Source organism: Netta rufina (assembly GCF_964035555.1).
Source record: "Netta rufina genome assembly, chromosome: 7".
In the NCBI taxonomy this organism is placed as follows: Eukaryota; Metazoa; Chordata; class Aves; order Anseriformes; family Anatidae; genus Netta; species Netta rufina.
Window position 1 is genome coordinate 18,661,881 of NC_140130.1, and position 13,027 is coordinate 18,674,907.

At 43.1% G+C, this 13,027-nt stretch overlaps 1 protein-coding gene across 1 annotated transcript; it reads right to left on the reverse strand.

The window, feature by feature from the left end:
- Nucleotides 1-1,467: 1,467 nt before the first annotated feature.
- On the reverse strand, nt 1,468-10,415 carry GDF10 (growth differentiation factor 10; the record flags this gene model as incomplete). Its single annotated transcript, XM_084290185.1, has 3 exons — nt 1,468-1,659; nt 5,235-6,142; nt 10,148-10,415. 3 exons carry the CDS (start codon nt 10,413-10,415, stop codon nt 1,468-1,470), a joined length of 1,368 nt encoding a protein of 455 aa, XP_084146311.1.
- Between the last annotated feature and the right edge of the window lie 2,612 nt (nt 10,416-13,027).

The following is a 13,027-nucleotide window of genomic DNA, read 5'->3' on the forward strand; positions in this document are numbered from 1 at the left end:
TGTGTCCCATTTTGAAGTTCTCTGTTGGAAAGAGAATTTAATGAAAGTTCTGGAAAGACTTCAGAAAAGAGCCATGAGAAATTGTTTTGAGACTTGGAATAATAAGAAATCAAAGTACCTATTTAAATCTTAGCCAAAATGTAATTCGACCCTGCTCTATATACTAAAAATACACAGTGAAAGTATTTTGGATAATAGACAAAAGGGATCTAATAAAAATAGGTTACAGTAAAATCCAGTGAATTGAAGCTAAAGCTTAATAAATTCAGACTAGGATTAAGCCACTGCATTTGAACAAAGAGCACTAACTTTTGGAACAACTACTCATAGTCCAGTAGAGATAGTCCATTACTTGAAATTGTTAAAGCCAAATTTATGCAGTTTTTTCAAAGGTATTTCCAAGCTCAAAACAGAAGATCCATAATACATGATACAGAAACTACTGAGCAAAACTCTTTGAACTGTGCTGTGCAGGAGGTCAGTACAGATGATCAGGGTATTCCATTCATGCTATAATCTGTTGAAGCGCATTATGACAAGCTTAACGTGCATTTACATGTTTCCATCTAATTACCAGAATGTAGCAGAGTGGATTTATAGAAAGACAATTCAACTATTTTTAGATACTACTGTACCTTTAATTTATTAGCTTTTGTTAAAAGCATGTAACAATCTAGAGGATATAAAGTATAATTTACAAAAATATAAATCTTGGTTATTTTATTTTTAGTATTTCAACATATTACTATAAAGAAGGTGTTACTCAGAGCATATGTTTAACAACCTGAAATTATATCCAGCAAACCAAAATTGTGGGATACTATATATGTCTTTCGTAGAACAAATTATATATTAGGGAAGGGTAACCAAAAATGGCTGTATTATCATACTGTATATATGAAAGCTTATACAGTGCGCTATACTTGCATCCTGAAGAAAATATACATATTAAGCCCTTTATTACAGCATTTTTCATTATAAATATGCAGATTAAGAGAATGAGTGTTTTAGGCAAAAAGTTTCGATCTGTTTACAAAAGTGATATTCTAAAACAAGCCTGCCTTTGCAAATTCACTTCCCATCTCCTTGGTTAACTGAAGAGATAAAATATTCAGTAAGAATAGTGTATAAAAACATATTTTAGTCCATTGATTATGGAAAACTTTACATTTAAATTTCTCACTAAATACCATGTTTCTTGGCTAGGTGGGTTAGGAAGATACTTGCAAAAGTACTGAACTCCTGGAAGGTAAATATACTAGACAGATGACAATCGTAAGACATATCCTTCCAGGTGAGCACGGGTATCGTTTTAACCTCTCTGCATGCTTTTTGTGGAGGAATTGCAGGGATCGTAGAGGAATTGTAGGCATCAACACAAGTGGATTCATCTCCCATTCACAACTTTCCCAGTGTGGTCAGGCAGGACGGGTAGGTAGGTCTTGTTAGAGATGTGTTTGTATGAACTTATCGGCAGGCACAGGTTTCCACCGACATATTGGGATATACCTTCAAAACAACGTTTTTGTTCTCATCTAAGAACAGGACACTGAGGGAGCTCATTTTGTCAGGAACGCAGCAGGGCTCTGGGATGCCAGGAATGATTCCCACTGCTTTTACGATGCTCTGGATTGTAGCATGGTTTGATGGTCGGACAACCTGGAACAGAGAAGGAAATGGTTATTGCTTCACTGATGAGAAGCTGCTTTTCCAAAGCAGCTTGGAACCTGATACAATTCTGTTATTTGTCTTGAATAATTTAATATATGCGATTGAGTCACAGGGCCACGCAACATAGCCATGTGCTCACATTTTCAGCTTTTCTGCAGAGGATGTATCCGAGTTTGTACTCTGTATGCTGCCTTCATAAATACCAGAGGAGGGCACTGGTGGCACAGCCAACAGTCAATAGCTTAGAAAAAGAGAAATGTCCATGGCTGCACCTATTAAGTGCTGGAGACAGGCATGCAGGGAAAAGGGCTAAGGTGGGGCAGACTTTTCAGTTGCAAGATGTTCTCTTGTGTTCTTAACCTCTTATCTGACTGAGAAAATTGGCTCCTGTATTTCCAAAGTAAATACGTTCCAGTACTGTTGCTCTTCACATACACTAACCTGGAACTAGTTACTTTTTCCCTATACTAATTACTCTGGTTTAAAAGAGTGCTCCAGAAACAGCCTCAACAAAGGGAAGTTGCTCTAGAATAGACAAGCAAGCTCACAGAGCCCTTTCAGATCATAAACCCTTGCAAACTAGTACTGTTACCTACAGTTTTGGTAGTTTTCAACAGATTTGGTATACATGGCATCTGGGGGACAACAAACAAGGACTTTGCAAATCTCAACATGGAAGCAGATACTTTAAGTGAAAAGAATTAGATTAAGTTAAGGAGCAGTTGAAAGCTTTAATTTAAGTGACATCATTTGAGTCATTACAAGGATGGACTGTGAAATCACCTTTCTGCTTTGTTGTTTCAAGACAGCATCCATATCAAGACAGTCCCAAGAAGTAACTGGTCTTGGAAAGAGCCTTTCTGTAATTAGCATGTGTTTACATAATTAGCAACAGTTTGCTCTCTTAGATTTCAAAGCTGTCCCAAACCAAACAGCAGCGAATTAGCCTTGCAGCTGTGGCATGAAGTAGAAATAAGCTTCTATCCACATTGGCCATGGCTGCCAATCTGGACAGCAAGAGAGACAGAAGTAGCCTTCATGTATATAAACAACTGCAGAGTTTAGAAATTCAAAGAACTGGAGCTTCTAGAATCTAACTCTTGCATTAACCTTTACAAAAAGCTCCTCAAGGAGTCCTAGCTCCTTTATTATAGTGTTACTTGAAAGTCACAGATCTTAATGGGCTACTGAAAGAATTTGTTGACTGCATGCAACAAATAACCACCACTGCCCTCAGTGCCAGTAGCTGTCTTGTAGAACTCCTTTTAATGAACCTGCAGAAGATCCTACTAGGACCTTCTCCAGCCATACAGTCTCTAGGATCTGCAGGGAACAAACAGATGCGGACCAAGTCTAGTGAGAGCAGCTGTCACCCCTGAAACCAGTTAGGAACAATTCAGCTTGAGTAAATCAAGCTACCAAGACGACAGCACTAATTAGGTTTCTAATGCCTGCAAGCGTACACATTATGAGCAACAATGCTTAAAGAGAAAGCTGCTTATTATGGACTATTACTTGGTAGAAAATCTGGCTGCCTGAGCCCTACATCTACAGTGGAGCCAAGCAGCACACCCATCCCACATCCAGCCAAGCTCCAAATGTTCCAGCCCTTCTGGAAATCTGGCCCAAGTGCTTAGTGATCTTGGGTTAGGCTTCACATTGGCTTTTGTACCGATGTGCTAGAGTGGAAAGCTTGAAAGACCAAGACGAATGCCCGGTAGTGATGGTACTGGGCAAGCACTTGATGACTTAAATGCTGGCTACAAGTTAAATAAAGCAGGCTAGGTTCTGCTCTTTCTTAACCTCTAGGACAGTCCTAGCTGGGGGAAATTCTGAACCTCAGAAAACAGGAGGGTGGTGATGTAGTTGAAAAACAAGTCTGAAATACTTCAGCTCACCTTCTTCCTGGTTTGTACCCCTTCTAAAGTCTGCTTTATCATGAATTTGCCCATTAGAAAACACCCTGTGACATCTTAATAAGCAGTACTTCTTAGCTTCAGGAAAGCTTTGTTTTCATTTCAAGAATGGAATTCAAACCTGAAACTCATAAATTGATTCTCTTACAAGGATTAAAAATAGAGTATTCTGATTACTGTAAATCAGGGAGAAGGTTTGGACAAACACTGGTTTCTGATATTAAATGTCACCAAAATAAACTTATTACACTGTTCCAGCTAGAAACATATCCATTGTGTTTTGGTTCTGTTTCATCTTCTGTCATACTAGTTTGCTCTAGTATGGTGTGTTTTTTATTTATTTATTTATTTAATACATATGAACCATGCATCAGATTATGGCTGAGGACCCATATTCCCAGGCTGGGTTTTGCATTGGGTAAGTTAAATGGTCATGGTGCTGCATAATATCCTATACTACAACAGAGAAGTGAAATTGTATGTGAGCCTCTGCAAGCTTTAATTTTTACCAGCTCATGTATGAGTTTGTGTACCTGGTTCAGCATTGGCCAGCAACACAAGAACATAGGGTCTGGGCAGATTTCCGCACCCCACCCCGAAATCCACATTTCTGCTGTTCCTGGACTTAAACTAGCCTGCATATTCTCTCTTCCTGCAGTCATACTACTGATTTCAACGCAAACACACCAGACTCCCTGTAGGGCAGATTCCTGTCTCAGATCTTTGATATTCTTTGTTGTAAACCACTATCAATTATTCATGGGCAGATTGACCATGTGCAAAATTGGCAGTTAAACGAATAATCAGACCATTTGTAGGTAGAAACGTAAAATTATTAGTTTTTGAACATGCACATTATGCAGTGCTTTGAACCTCCTTCCCCCTTTATCTGAAAGCCCTGTAAAATGAGAGAACTTTTGTGTTTTATAGAATTGCCAAAATCTCTACTTTTTGCCAAAGGGCAAGTGAGTTGGGAGTAGGCCAAATCAGAATTCCACTAGAATTCAAGAACTCTTTGCCTCTTTATTAGGAAATTTCACACTGCTTCTTGAGGAGGAATTCAAAACACCAAAGTCAGAGTGTTACAGACAGCTATTTGGCATTTTCAGCCACATATGGAAAAGAAACTTTTTTCTAGTTTGAGCAGAGTTTTCTCAATTTTAAGACTTTGACAAATTAAAGAAGCACCAGAGAACTTTGAGACAAATGTAAGTGTAAATAGCATTCCTATTCTCAAGGCGACAGGCAGTTTCTTAAAGTATGTGTCACTAGTCTGCATTTTTTTCCTAAGGTATTACCAGTAGAATTCAGAAATACTCTGATAGAGTAACTTGTTTTATTAGTTTTAATACTGACTACTTCTGCTGCCACACAGGAGTAGTTTGATTCTTTAGTGTGCATAACTGTATTTTAATGAACTGTGCAAGTCTGTTGTGGTTTCAAGATATAAAATAAGAATTTCTAGAAGTTATTTTACCTGAGACATTTTTCTTATAAAGTTGTTAAAAACAATATTGCTTATTTTTCCCATCTAAACAAAGTATGGTGAGATGGTAGAAGTCTAAAGGTAAAAATCTAGTTAATGAAGTAGTTGGAAAGGCAGAGCAGTACTATTTGCAAGCTAACAAGAGTGAAAAGGTGTACTACCTTAGGCATTGGAAATTCACATGTCCCTGCACAGTAGTAGGCATCAAATGATTTGGGAGATATGATCCATTCATTCCAGCCAATGTCAGCAAAGTCAACTTTCATATATCTTCTTGAACAAATCCGTGGCTCATTCCATTGTTTTCGCCTTGCCTTTTTCATTGTTTTCTCATCAAAATTTAGCACCTGAGACTTTGCAAGTGTTTCTGTGTTTTCTTGCCCTTTTCTCCTTCGGTCTTTGCGTGAGCCTTTTGGTTTCAAGGACTTGTAGGCATTCTCCCATATGTCATGTTTGTTGTATTTGTTGTTGTTATACTCTACCTCTGGCAACTCATTGTTCTGAATAGAGCTAGAGAGGTATGTGTCCCTTCTCACTCGGGTATCAGTAGAAGCATTAGGCGAAAGATTTTGGTCCCCATCACTGGAGGGGAATGGGTCATAACGCTGTAGGGTGACTGCCACGCTGTTGGGTTCAGAGATTGCAAGGTCATTGGCATAAACCAGAATATAAGGCAAATGGCTGGTGACCTGTTCGGGGAAGCCTTGGTGCTTCTCCCCAGAATCAAGCTCAGCGCAGAGGATGAGCTCCGCAGCCTGTTTCGATTCTTTTATGATGTGCGAAATGTCCTTTGCATGCCAAGCACCTCGCCTTTGAATAAACACGGTGATGTTCCCTTTCACTAGTCTATAGGCAGAATTCTGGGGGATGGTTTGGAAAATGAGGTTGAGACGCAGGATGGGAGGCAAGTGAAGGAGTCGGCAGGATGAGTTCTTGGACCGCTTACAAAACAATTCCCGGTGCCGAGGGCGTTTGTCAGCATAGAAGTGAAATGTGGCAGCAAGGATCATCTCTGAATCCTGCATGGATGTTAGGTTGAAGCAATACAGTGGCTTCTGGGCCAAGAATTCTGCAAGAGAACAAGGAAAACATGGATAAATATGAAAAAAATGGTAGTCAAACCACTTATTCCTGAAAGCAGATTACCAAAGTTTGTTTTTTGGTTACTCATTTCAAACCAGGTAGTATAGGGAGCTTGTTGGAGTCACTTCAGCTTAAAACTGTAGTGAATGAGAAGAGGAAAAAACCCTAGCAATATTTAACAGCAATATTAGATTTCAGAGGTGAAGAGAAGCACTATTTATACCATTATTCACTGATCAATAAGATCTCAAGGAAAAAAAATACAACCATCTGAAGAACATATTGCTCTCTTTAAGCTCAGACTGGTACTAACAATGCTTTAAGGGACTAGAATGGGTAACCACTACATTGCTGCTTGCTGCCTTCCAGTTCAGAGGTATGCTAGCTAAAGCCATCATTTGGATGAAACCACAGCATGTTAGGATGTTCGTCAATACCAGGACCACAGATATAGTCTGAAGTACTGATATTCAAATAGGCAACTTCCATCCACACCATCTGTATTTCTTCTCCTCACGCAGAGGAGTGGAGAAGTCTGTCCTGATACCCCTGTAACATTTCCATAGGTGGCAGAGCAGCTGACAATGTTCTGTGATGACAGCCTGTTTGGTTCAGTCAGTTCAGGACAGGATTCCTATCAGTAAACTTTTCAGTCAATGGTAGTTGGATTCACAGGTGCTCAGACTACAAAAAAGAGTTGAGTTCAAATTCTACTAAAATCTTTGGAGTAGTACACTGCCAGCACTATCAGTTCTATACTGAGAACTTGAATGTATGTATCACTTGGATAGAAGTGTTTCAAACACCAGAGGTCCCAGGGTTTCTGATGAGAAGGGAATTTGGAATGAGAACTCAAAGAAAGGGAATTTTAGTTTTTCTGAATTGCTAATTTTTGCATTCCAAAGTGAAAGAAATCCTTCAAAGTCAACATTCTTTGTAGAAAGAGTGAATCAATAGCTACTGAAGATCCAGAACCCTGGAAGTGTGGGCTTTTTAGGAATTGAGGAAGCTTGAGTTTTGGATGGAGCACAGCCATATTTATTGTAATTCAACAGATTGCTCATGCTTTTACCAACCTGTCAGCCAAGAATTATGTTTTCCAGGCCTACTCTGAATTGAGCTGTACTAGCTGCATGCATTAAAGCTATGAATATTTTACTGACTGTATCTACCTCTGATCACTCTAGGCAGCTTCAAGTTCAGAGTACAGGCAAGATGTATGGAGGGTGCATGCAAGAGATGGGTATAGAAAAAACAGACAAGTGGCCAAGGAAAGAACATTTGCTGTTAGTAGGCAAGCCACCTACTAGGAGAATATTGATTGCAGTAAGTGAAGATTAGCAATGCAGATTTACTGATAACACACTTGTGTGAAAACCAATATGCAAAAAACCTAGTTTAAAATATTTTAAGCTATGAAATTATGTTAAAACAACTGAAAGCCTCTAGAGGCCAGAATTACAGTTCCTGAGAAATCTTAATTCGCTTTTCTTGCCCATAAGCATTATGATACTGTCTTAATTAAACTGCTGCTATTTTCCACTCTTCACTGAGGCCTGGGCTTCATTTGGAGGATGGGTGGCATTCAGTGAAAGAGCCTGAGCCGTAAGAGGCAGTTTTTGCAGGAGGGTTTCATGGCTTAGAAAGCTGCTTGCTGCCATGAAGACCAATTCCCTTATCTCAGGTATCTAGATGAAGTTGGACAATAACTTGTTATTTCACATTTGGTCACAAACTGCACTCCAAAACCACTTATGACTTGACTGTGCAGCTAGCTTTGGTCAATTGGTGCCATTTTCTAAAGCTACAAAGTTCCCTGAAAACAAGAAAAAGTCTATGAACTAATTTGCATTGAACTAAGGGAAAACTTGAACTGTGTGCCCATCTCTCAGCTCCTTCACAGAGGAATAACCAGCTCCTGGGAACACAGGTGGAGGTGAGAGGCAATCAGATGTTGGGAAGCATTCTTCCTGAAGTTATTGGTACTGCTAGAGAAACATTAAGTTATATTTGGAACACATGCAAAATTCATATGCTATATAGCAATTACTTCACATTAATATCTAATGCTTTTCCATATTCAGCAACCCCAGTCAACATCACCCATACCCTGTAAGAGATGTGTGGTTTCTCAGGGCTGTGGTAATACAACTGTAATTGAGGAGACTGCAGTAGCACATCTGATAAAGAAGCAATGTCAACCCAAAAACCAGTGAGAGCCCTCGTCTTGACAACCCTATCTTGAACACTGATGCTAGAATGTGCCCAACAAGCTTTAAGCTGCAGTGCAGGAATAGAGGGTTACAGGTTTTCTGAAGGGTTCCTTTTTCAAATGAAGTAAATCTATTGCTTGGGATAACAAGAGGAAAGTTATTGTAGGTGTAGTCTTTTGCTTGTCTAGATAAGATCAGAAGTGTCATCTGTATTTCATAGAGAACAGATGCCCCCCATATCGCATTAGAAGACTGCTGATTTCTTCTCTCAGAAGAATACTAGAATTTCTTTGAGGAGATAAAGAAAACACTCTGCAAAGTGTGCTTCTCCCCACTCTTGGTCTTGTGTCATTCCATGGTTGATTTCAGACTGCTCATCACTAGGTTGATGAATCACGAAGAAATAACATTTATTGTCATGAAAAGCATTGCAGGGGAGCTTTGGCTTTCATGGCACATTACTGGGGAGAGAGGAGATCCCACAGAGAAGGGATACGGATGGACTACAGGAGAGGGGAGGTTTGGATACAGTTGTGCATGACCCTGGGCAAGTTACCATGCAAGCATCTCTCTCTGCCTTAGTTTTGTGATCTGACAGATGAGCAAAATACTAGTCTGCAGTACGTGTAAGTAGGACAGTATTCTGGTGTTTTAAAACTGAATTTAACCACTTGGATGCAACTTGCTTGTTGAGCAGAATAGCTAAATAAGAAGAATATGGAAGTGCAAGAGTTGTGCCACCAAATGGGGCTTGTGGCCCAGGGCCTTATTTGGGTAGCAGGCAGCATCAGCTGCTCAGTTCACTGAGAAGGAAGAGCAGTAGTAGGCAGTCACAGAGCAACCATCCACTGTGGCAGCTCCTTCCTAACCCCATTAGTTAGTGGCTGCGTACTGGTCTAGTGCACAGAGATTTCCCTCCCAAATGGCTGCAGTTGCTTACATCCTAACTCCTAGGGGGCTGTGTGTTTTAACAGCCACAGCCCTCTGTGGGATCTCTTCCTAGCAGGAGGACTTGTAATGTTGCATCTGACATAGGAAAGATTTAATTTGTGCATTACAGATAAGAGTTACTGTGCAATATTCTAGTAATCGCTCACTAATAATTCATCAGAGGTGCCTATAAAATCAGCACTTAAGCGTAACAAGTGCTGTTCTGGAAGCTGGTCTAATTCTTGTTTCAGAAGTACAATGCTAGCTATAACCTGTAAGAGCTAACCAAAGAAGGAAGAGACGTTTTCCAGAAACGTTATTTTAAGTATCCTTGGCAAAGGATAACAAACGTAAAGAGCATTAACTGAGCAAACAACTGATTTTAAAGAGAGACAGTGACACCGTAAGCATAGTTCCGCCCCGGTACGCGCTGCTGCGCCCTCGTAACGAAGCCGAGCAGAGCTGGGGAGCGGGAGGCAGACCGGGAGAGAGCCCCTCGGTTTCTCGGGGCCCGGCAGCGCAGCGAGCTCAGTGCCCCAGCTGCCAGAGGTCCCGCGGGCGGCACCGCTCCTGCACAGGAGCCGCGGGGAAGGTTTTGGGCCCCGGGAGAGGTTTTGTCCCCCCGGGGTTAGCGCAGGTCCTCCCCACGGTGCCCCGGGCACCAGCGGTGTGCTCGCCCCTAGCAGCGGGGGCTCGCCGGGGAGACCCCCTCGGGGCAGATGCTTTCGGTGGAGGGCAGGGAGCGGCGACACCCGGCTGGGGGGCACCGAGGGACCCCGGGACTCGTGCAGGCGGCGCCGTGAAGCCCCCCGCAGCCCCCGGGCAGGCTCCCCCCAAGCCCCTCTTACCTGGCTTGGCTTTGAAGCTGCGCACCGTGTTGCCGTCCCCGGGCCGGCTCCTGTGCCGGTTGTACTTCTCGTAGAGCTTAAGCATGTGGACAGCGACCATGTCCTGGGCGAGGCCGCCCAGCGCGGGGGGCGGCGGCGGCGGGGAGCCCCCGCGGGGGGCTCTGCCGGCGGGGCAGGCGGGGGGCCGGCCGGCGGCGCTTCCCCCGGCGGCGGGGGGAAGGCGCAGGGCCCAGAGCAGGAGGCAGCAGCAGGTCAGGCGGCCGGCCATCGGGGGCTGCTGCTGCGGGCCGGCGGGGACCGAGCCGCTGTGTCCCGGGGCGGGGGGGGGGCGGCCCCCCGCTGTTAAAGCCGCTGCCGGGCCAATCCCCGGGGCTTGGGGCTGGGGGGGGGGCCGGGGAGCCCTCGGGAGGGGCCGCCGCGATCCTGGCGAGCGGCTCGGCCCCGCTCTTTTAAGCGGAGCGGGGCGAGGCCCCCCGCAATTAGCGGCCGGGCGCTGATTGGAGACGCGCGGCCCGCCGGGGGCACGGCGAGCGGCGGGGAAATCGCGCCCCGAGGCGGAGAGCGGGCGGCGGTGGGTGGAAAGGAGGAAGGGAGAAGAGGAGAAGGGAGGAAGGGCCCCGCTGGAACCGCGATCGCTTCCCGGGGGCCGGGGAAAAAGGCAAATCCCCGGCAAGAGCCAGCGCGAAGCAGCCGGAGCGCAGCGGGGCACTGCTCGCTCCGGGCGGGCGCTCACGCAGTTGGGCGCAGGGGGCTGTGCCTGGGCAAACTTTCCTCGCTGGGCCGTTTCCACGGGGGATGTGAAGGAGGAGAGCACCCGGGCGAAGTTCTGCAGGGCTGCCACGGCTTAGGTCGGAGGGCGGCGATTCAGGAGTGGATGGTGCGCGGTGTGCTCATCCATCAGGTGACAGCAGCTCGGAGCCAGGCTTAGAGTCACCCAGCGGGCGCAGCAGCCGTCCTCGGGCAGGCAGCCTCCGAGGGAGAGGGCTGTATTCCTAGGGAGTTCGTTCATTCCGCCTCTTTTTAAGTCTTGTCCTCCGGTAGCCAAGACAGTTACTTTTCTTGGAGAGTATACAATGCAATAATTGAAAAATTGTTGGAAAAAGCTACTGTTGCTGTGTATAACACAACTCTTTTGTGATTTTTTTTTAACCTTGGAGTGTCAAATCTGAGCAGATACTATTGAAAGCCTCTGAACCACAAGTTTGTAGCTTTTGGATCATTGCAAAGAAAGGTTCGATTCATTTTTAAAATTAGCACCAGGCCACATCTCTCTGTGCCCCTTGAACGTCTGAAATGACCAATTTGCAAATACAAATTTGTCCAAATGTACGTTGCTAAAATATCAAACTTCCCATTAATTACTCTTTGCTTATAAATAAGCCAAACCATCCTTTGATGCCTTTTTTTTTTTTTTTCTTTTTTTTCTCCATGGTAGCATGCTCATGACCTCCACTGGGGGTGTGAGCGAACCTTTTGTTGTTTGTAGTTTTTGTCTGTACTGTTTCTATACAATCAAGGTCCTGTGAAAAGGAGGAAGAGGCAGCAGGAGGTAGGAACAAGCTGGGCTATTTTGGACCAATGTCCCATTAAAACGTTCTCTCTCTCCTTAACTCACTCCAAACTCCTATTCAGGCATACACTTTGTATCAGTCTTTAACCTGCACTAAAACCTGTAGGACACTGATACTTTGACATTGTTGGGAAAGAATTAAAGAATCAACCAGGGATGGCTAATATTTCTTGCCTTATTTTATTGCAGAACAGCAGGAATTCTAAGTCTTTAAAGCTCTGGTACTTTGACTCTTTTATGCAGCTGGGATGATGAAATAAAAATGTGTTTGGTAAAGGAATTCAAATTAGCACTGGGTCACATAATTCCCCTGTTCTGAATATGGCCAATCAATGGCATCTCTAAGGCATCTAGAGGCAAGAGCTATGCAATTTCTGCTCATGCAGAATAATATTCCTAGCGTGGAAATTTCTGCTAATTAAAGCTCTTGCCAAGTAGAGTCTTTTTCTTTTTTCCTTTTTTTCTTTCTTTCTTTTTTTTTTTTTTTTCTTCTTCTTAAATAGCTCAAGTCAAAGCTTTGCAAGCCAGGACTTGGAGAAAGTTTCCCTGTAGTTAGAGCAATGCATTCAAGATTTTAAATTGCAGATCTAAGCTTCCTGCTAAAACCATCAAGATATAAATAGCATTACACACAGTTAATAACATCTTATATACAAAAACAAAAACAACCCAAATAACATTTTCTTTCATTAGAATTAGAGACATCTATCCAAAGGAATTGTTGCGATCCGTGCCTCTTTTGTTGTAGAACACAGATGTAGGAAATATATACAAAATATATAGGAGGGGAGATACATCACTAGGAAGAGAATCTATTCCCTTTGTTCTATGGTAAAATTGCTTACTAACTCCCTTTAATGTTAAAACTTTCAAATCTGTATTAAAATAGTTTTGCCTGACCCTTTTAATAGTAAAGTCAGTGGCAGGGATAATGATGGTTAAAACTCCAGGGAAGTTGATGAAACAAATTATTACCGAATTTGGGCTTCAGTCCAAATTTCTGGTTATTACTTATGGTAGGACGTCTCATTCAGTTTTCACTCACAAAAATACCATGCTACGTATAATGCTGTGCAATTTGCTAGGACCGTACAGGACCGTTCCTTAAATATATTACATGTTAATTGGAAATAAACTGGATGGAATGCAGTGGGCTGCAGGTTCTCCTGGAAACTGGTGGCAGAATTCTAAAAATCTCATCACATACCTTCCAAAATCACACGGTGTGGCAAGAATGATATATGGTCAGTAAAAAAAACGCTTCCGTGTGTTCAGTTTTTCTGAACAGTAGTGAAATTCTCTTCATGCCC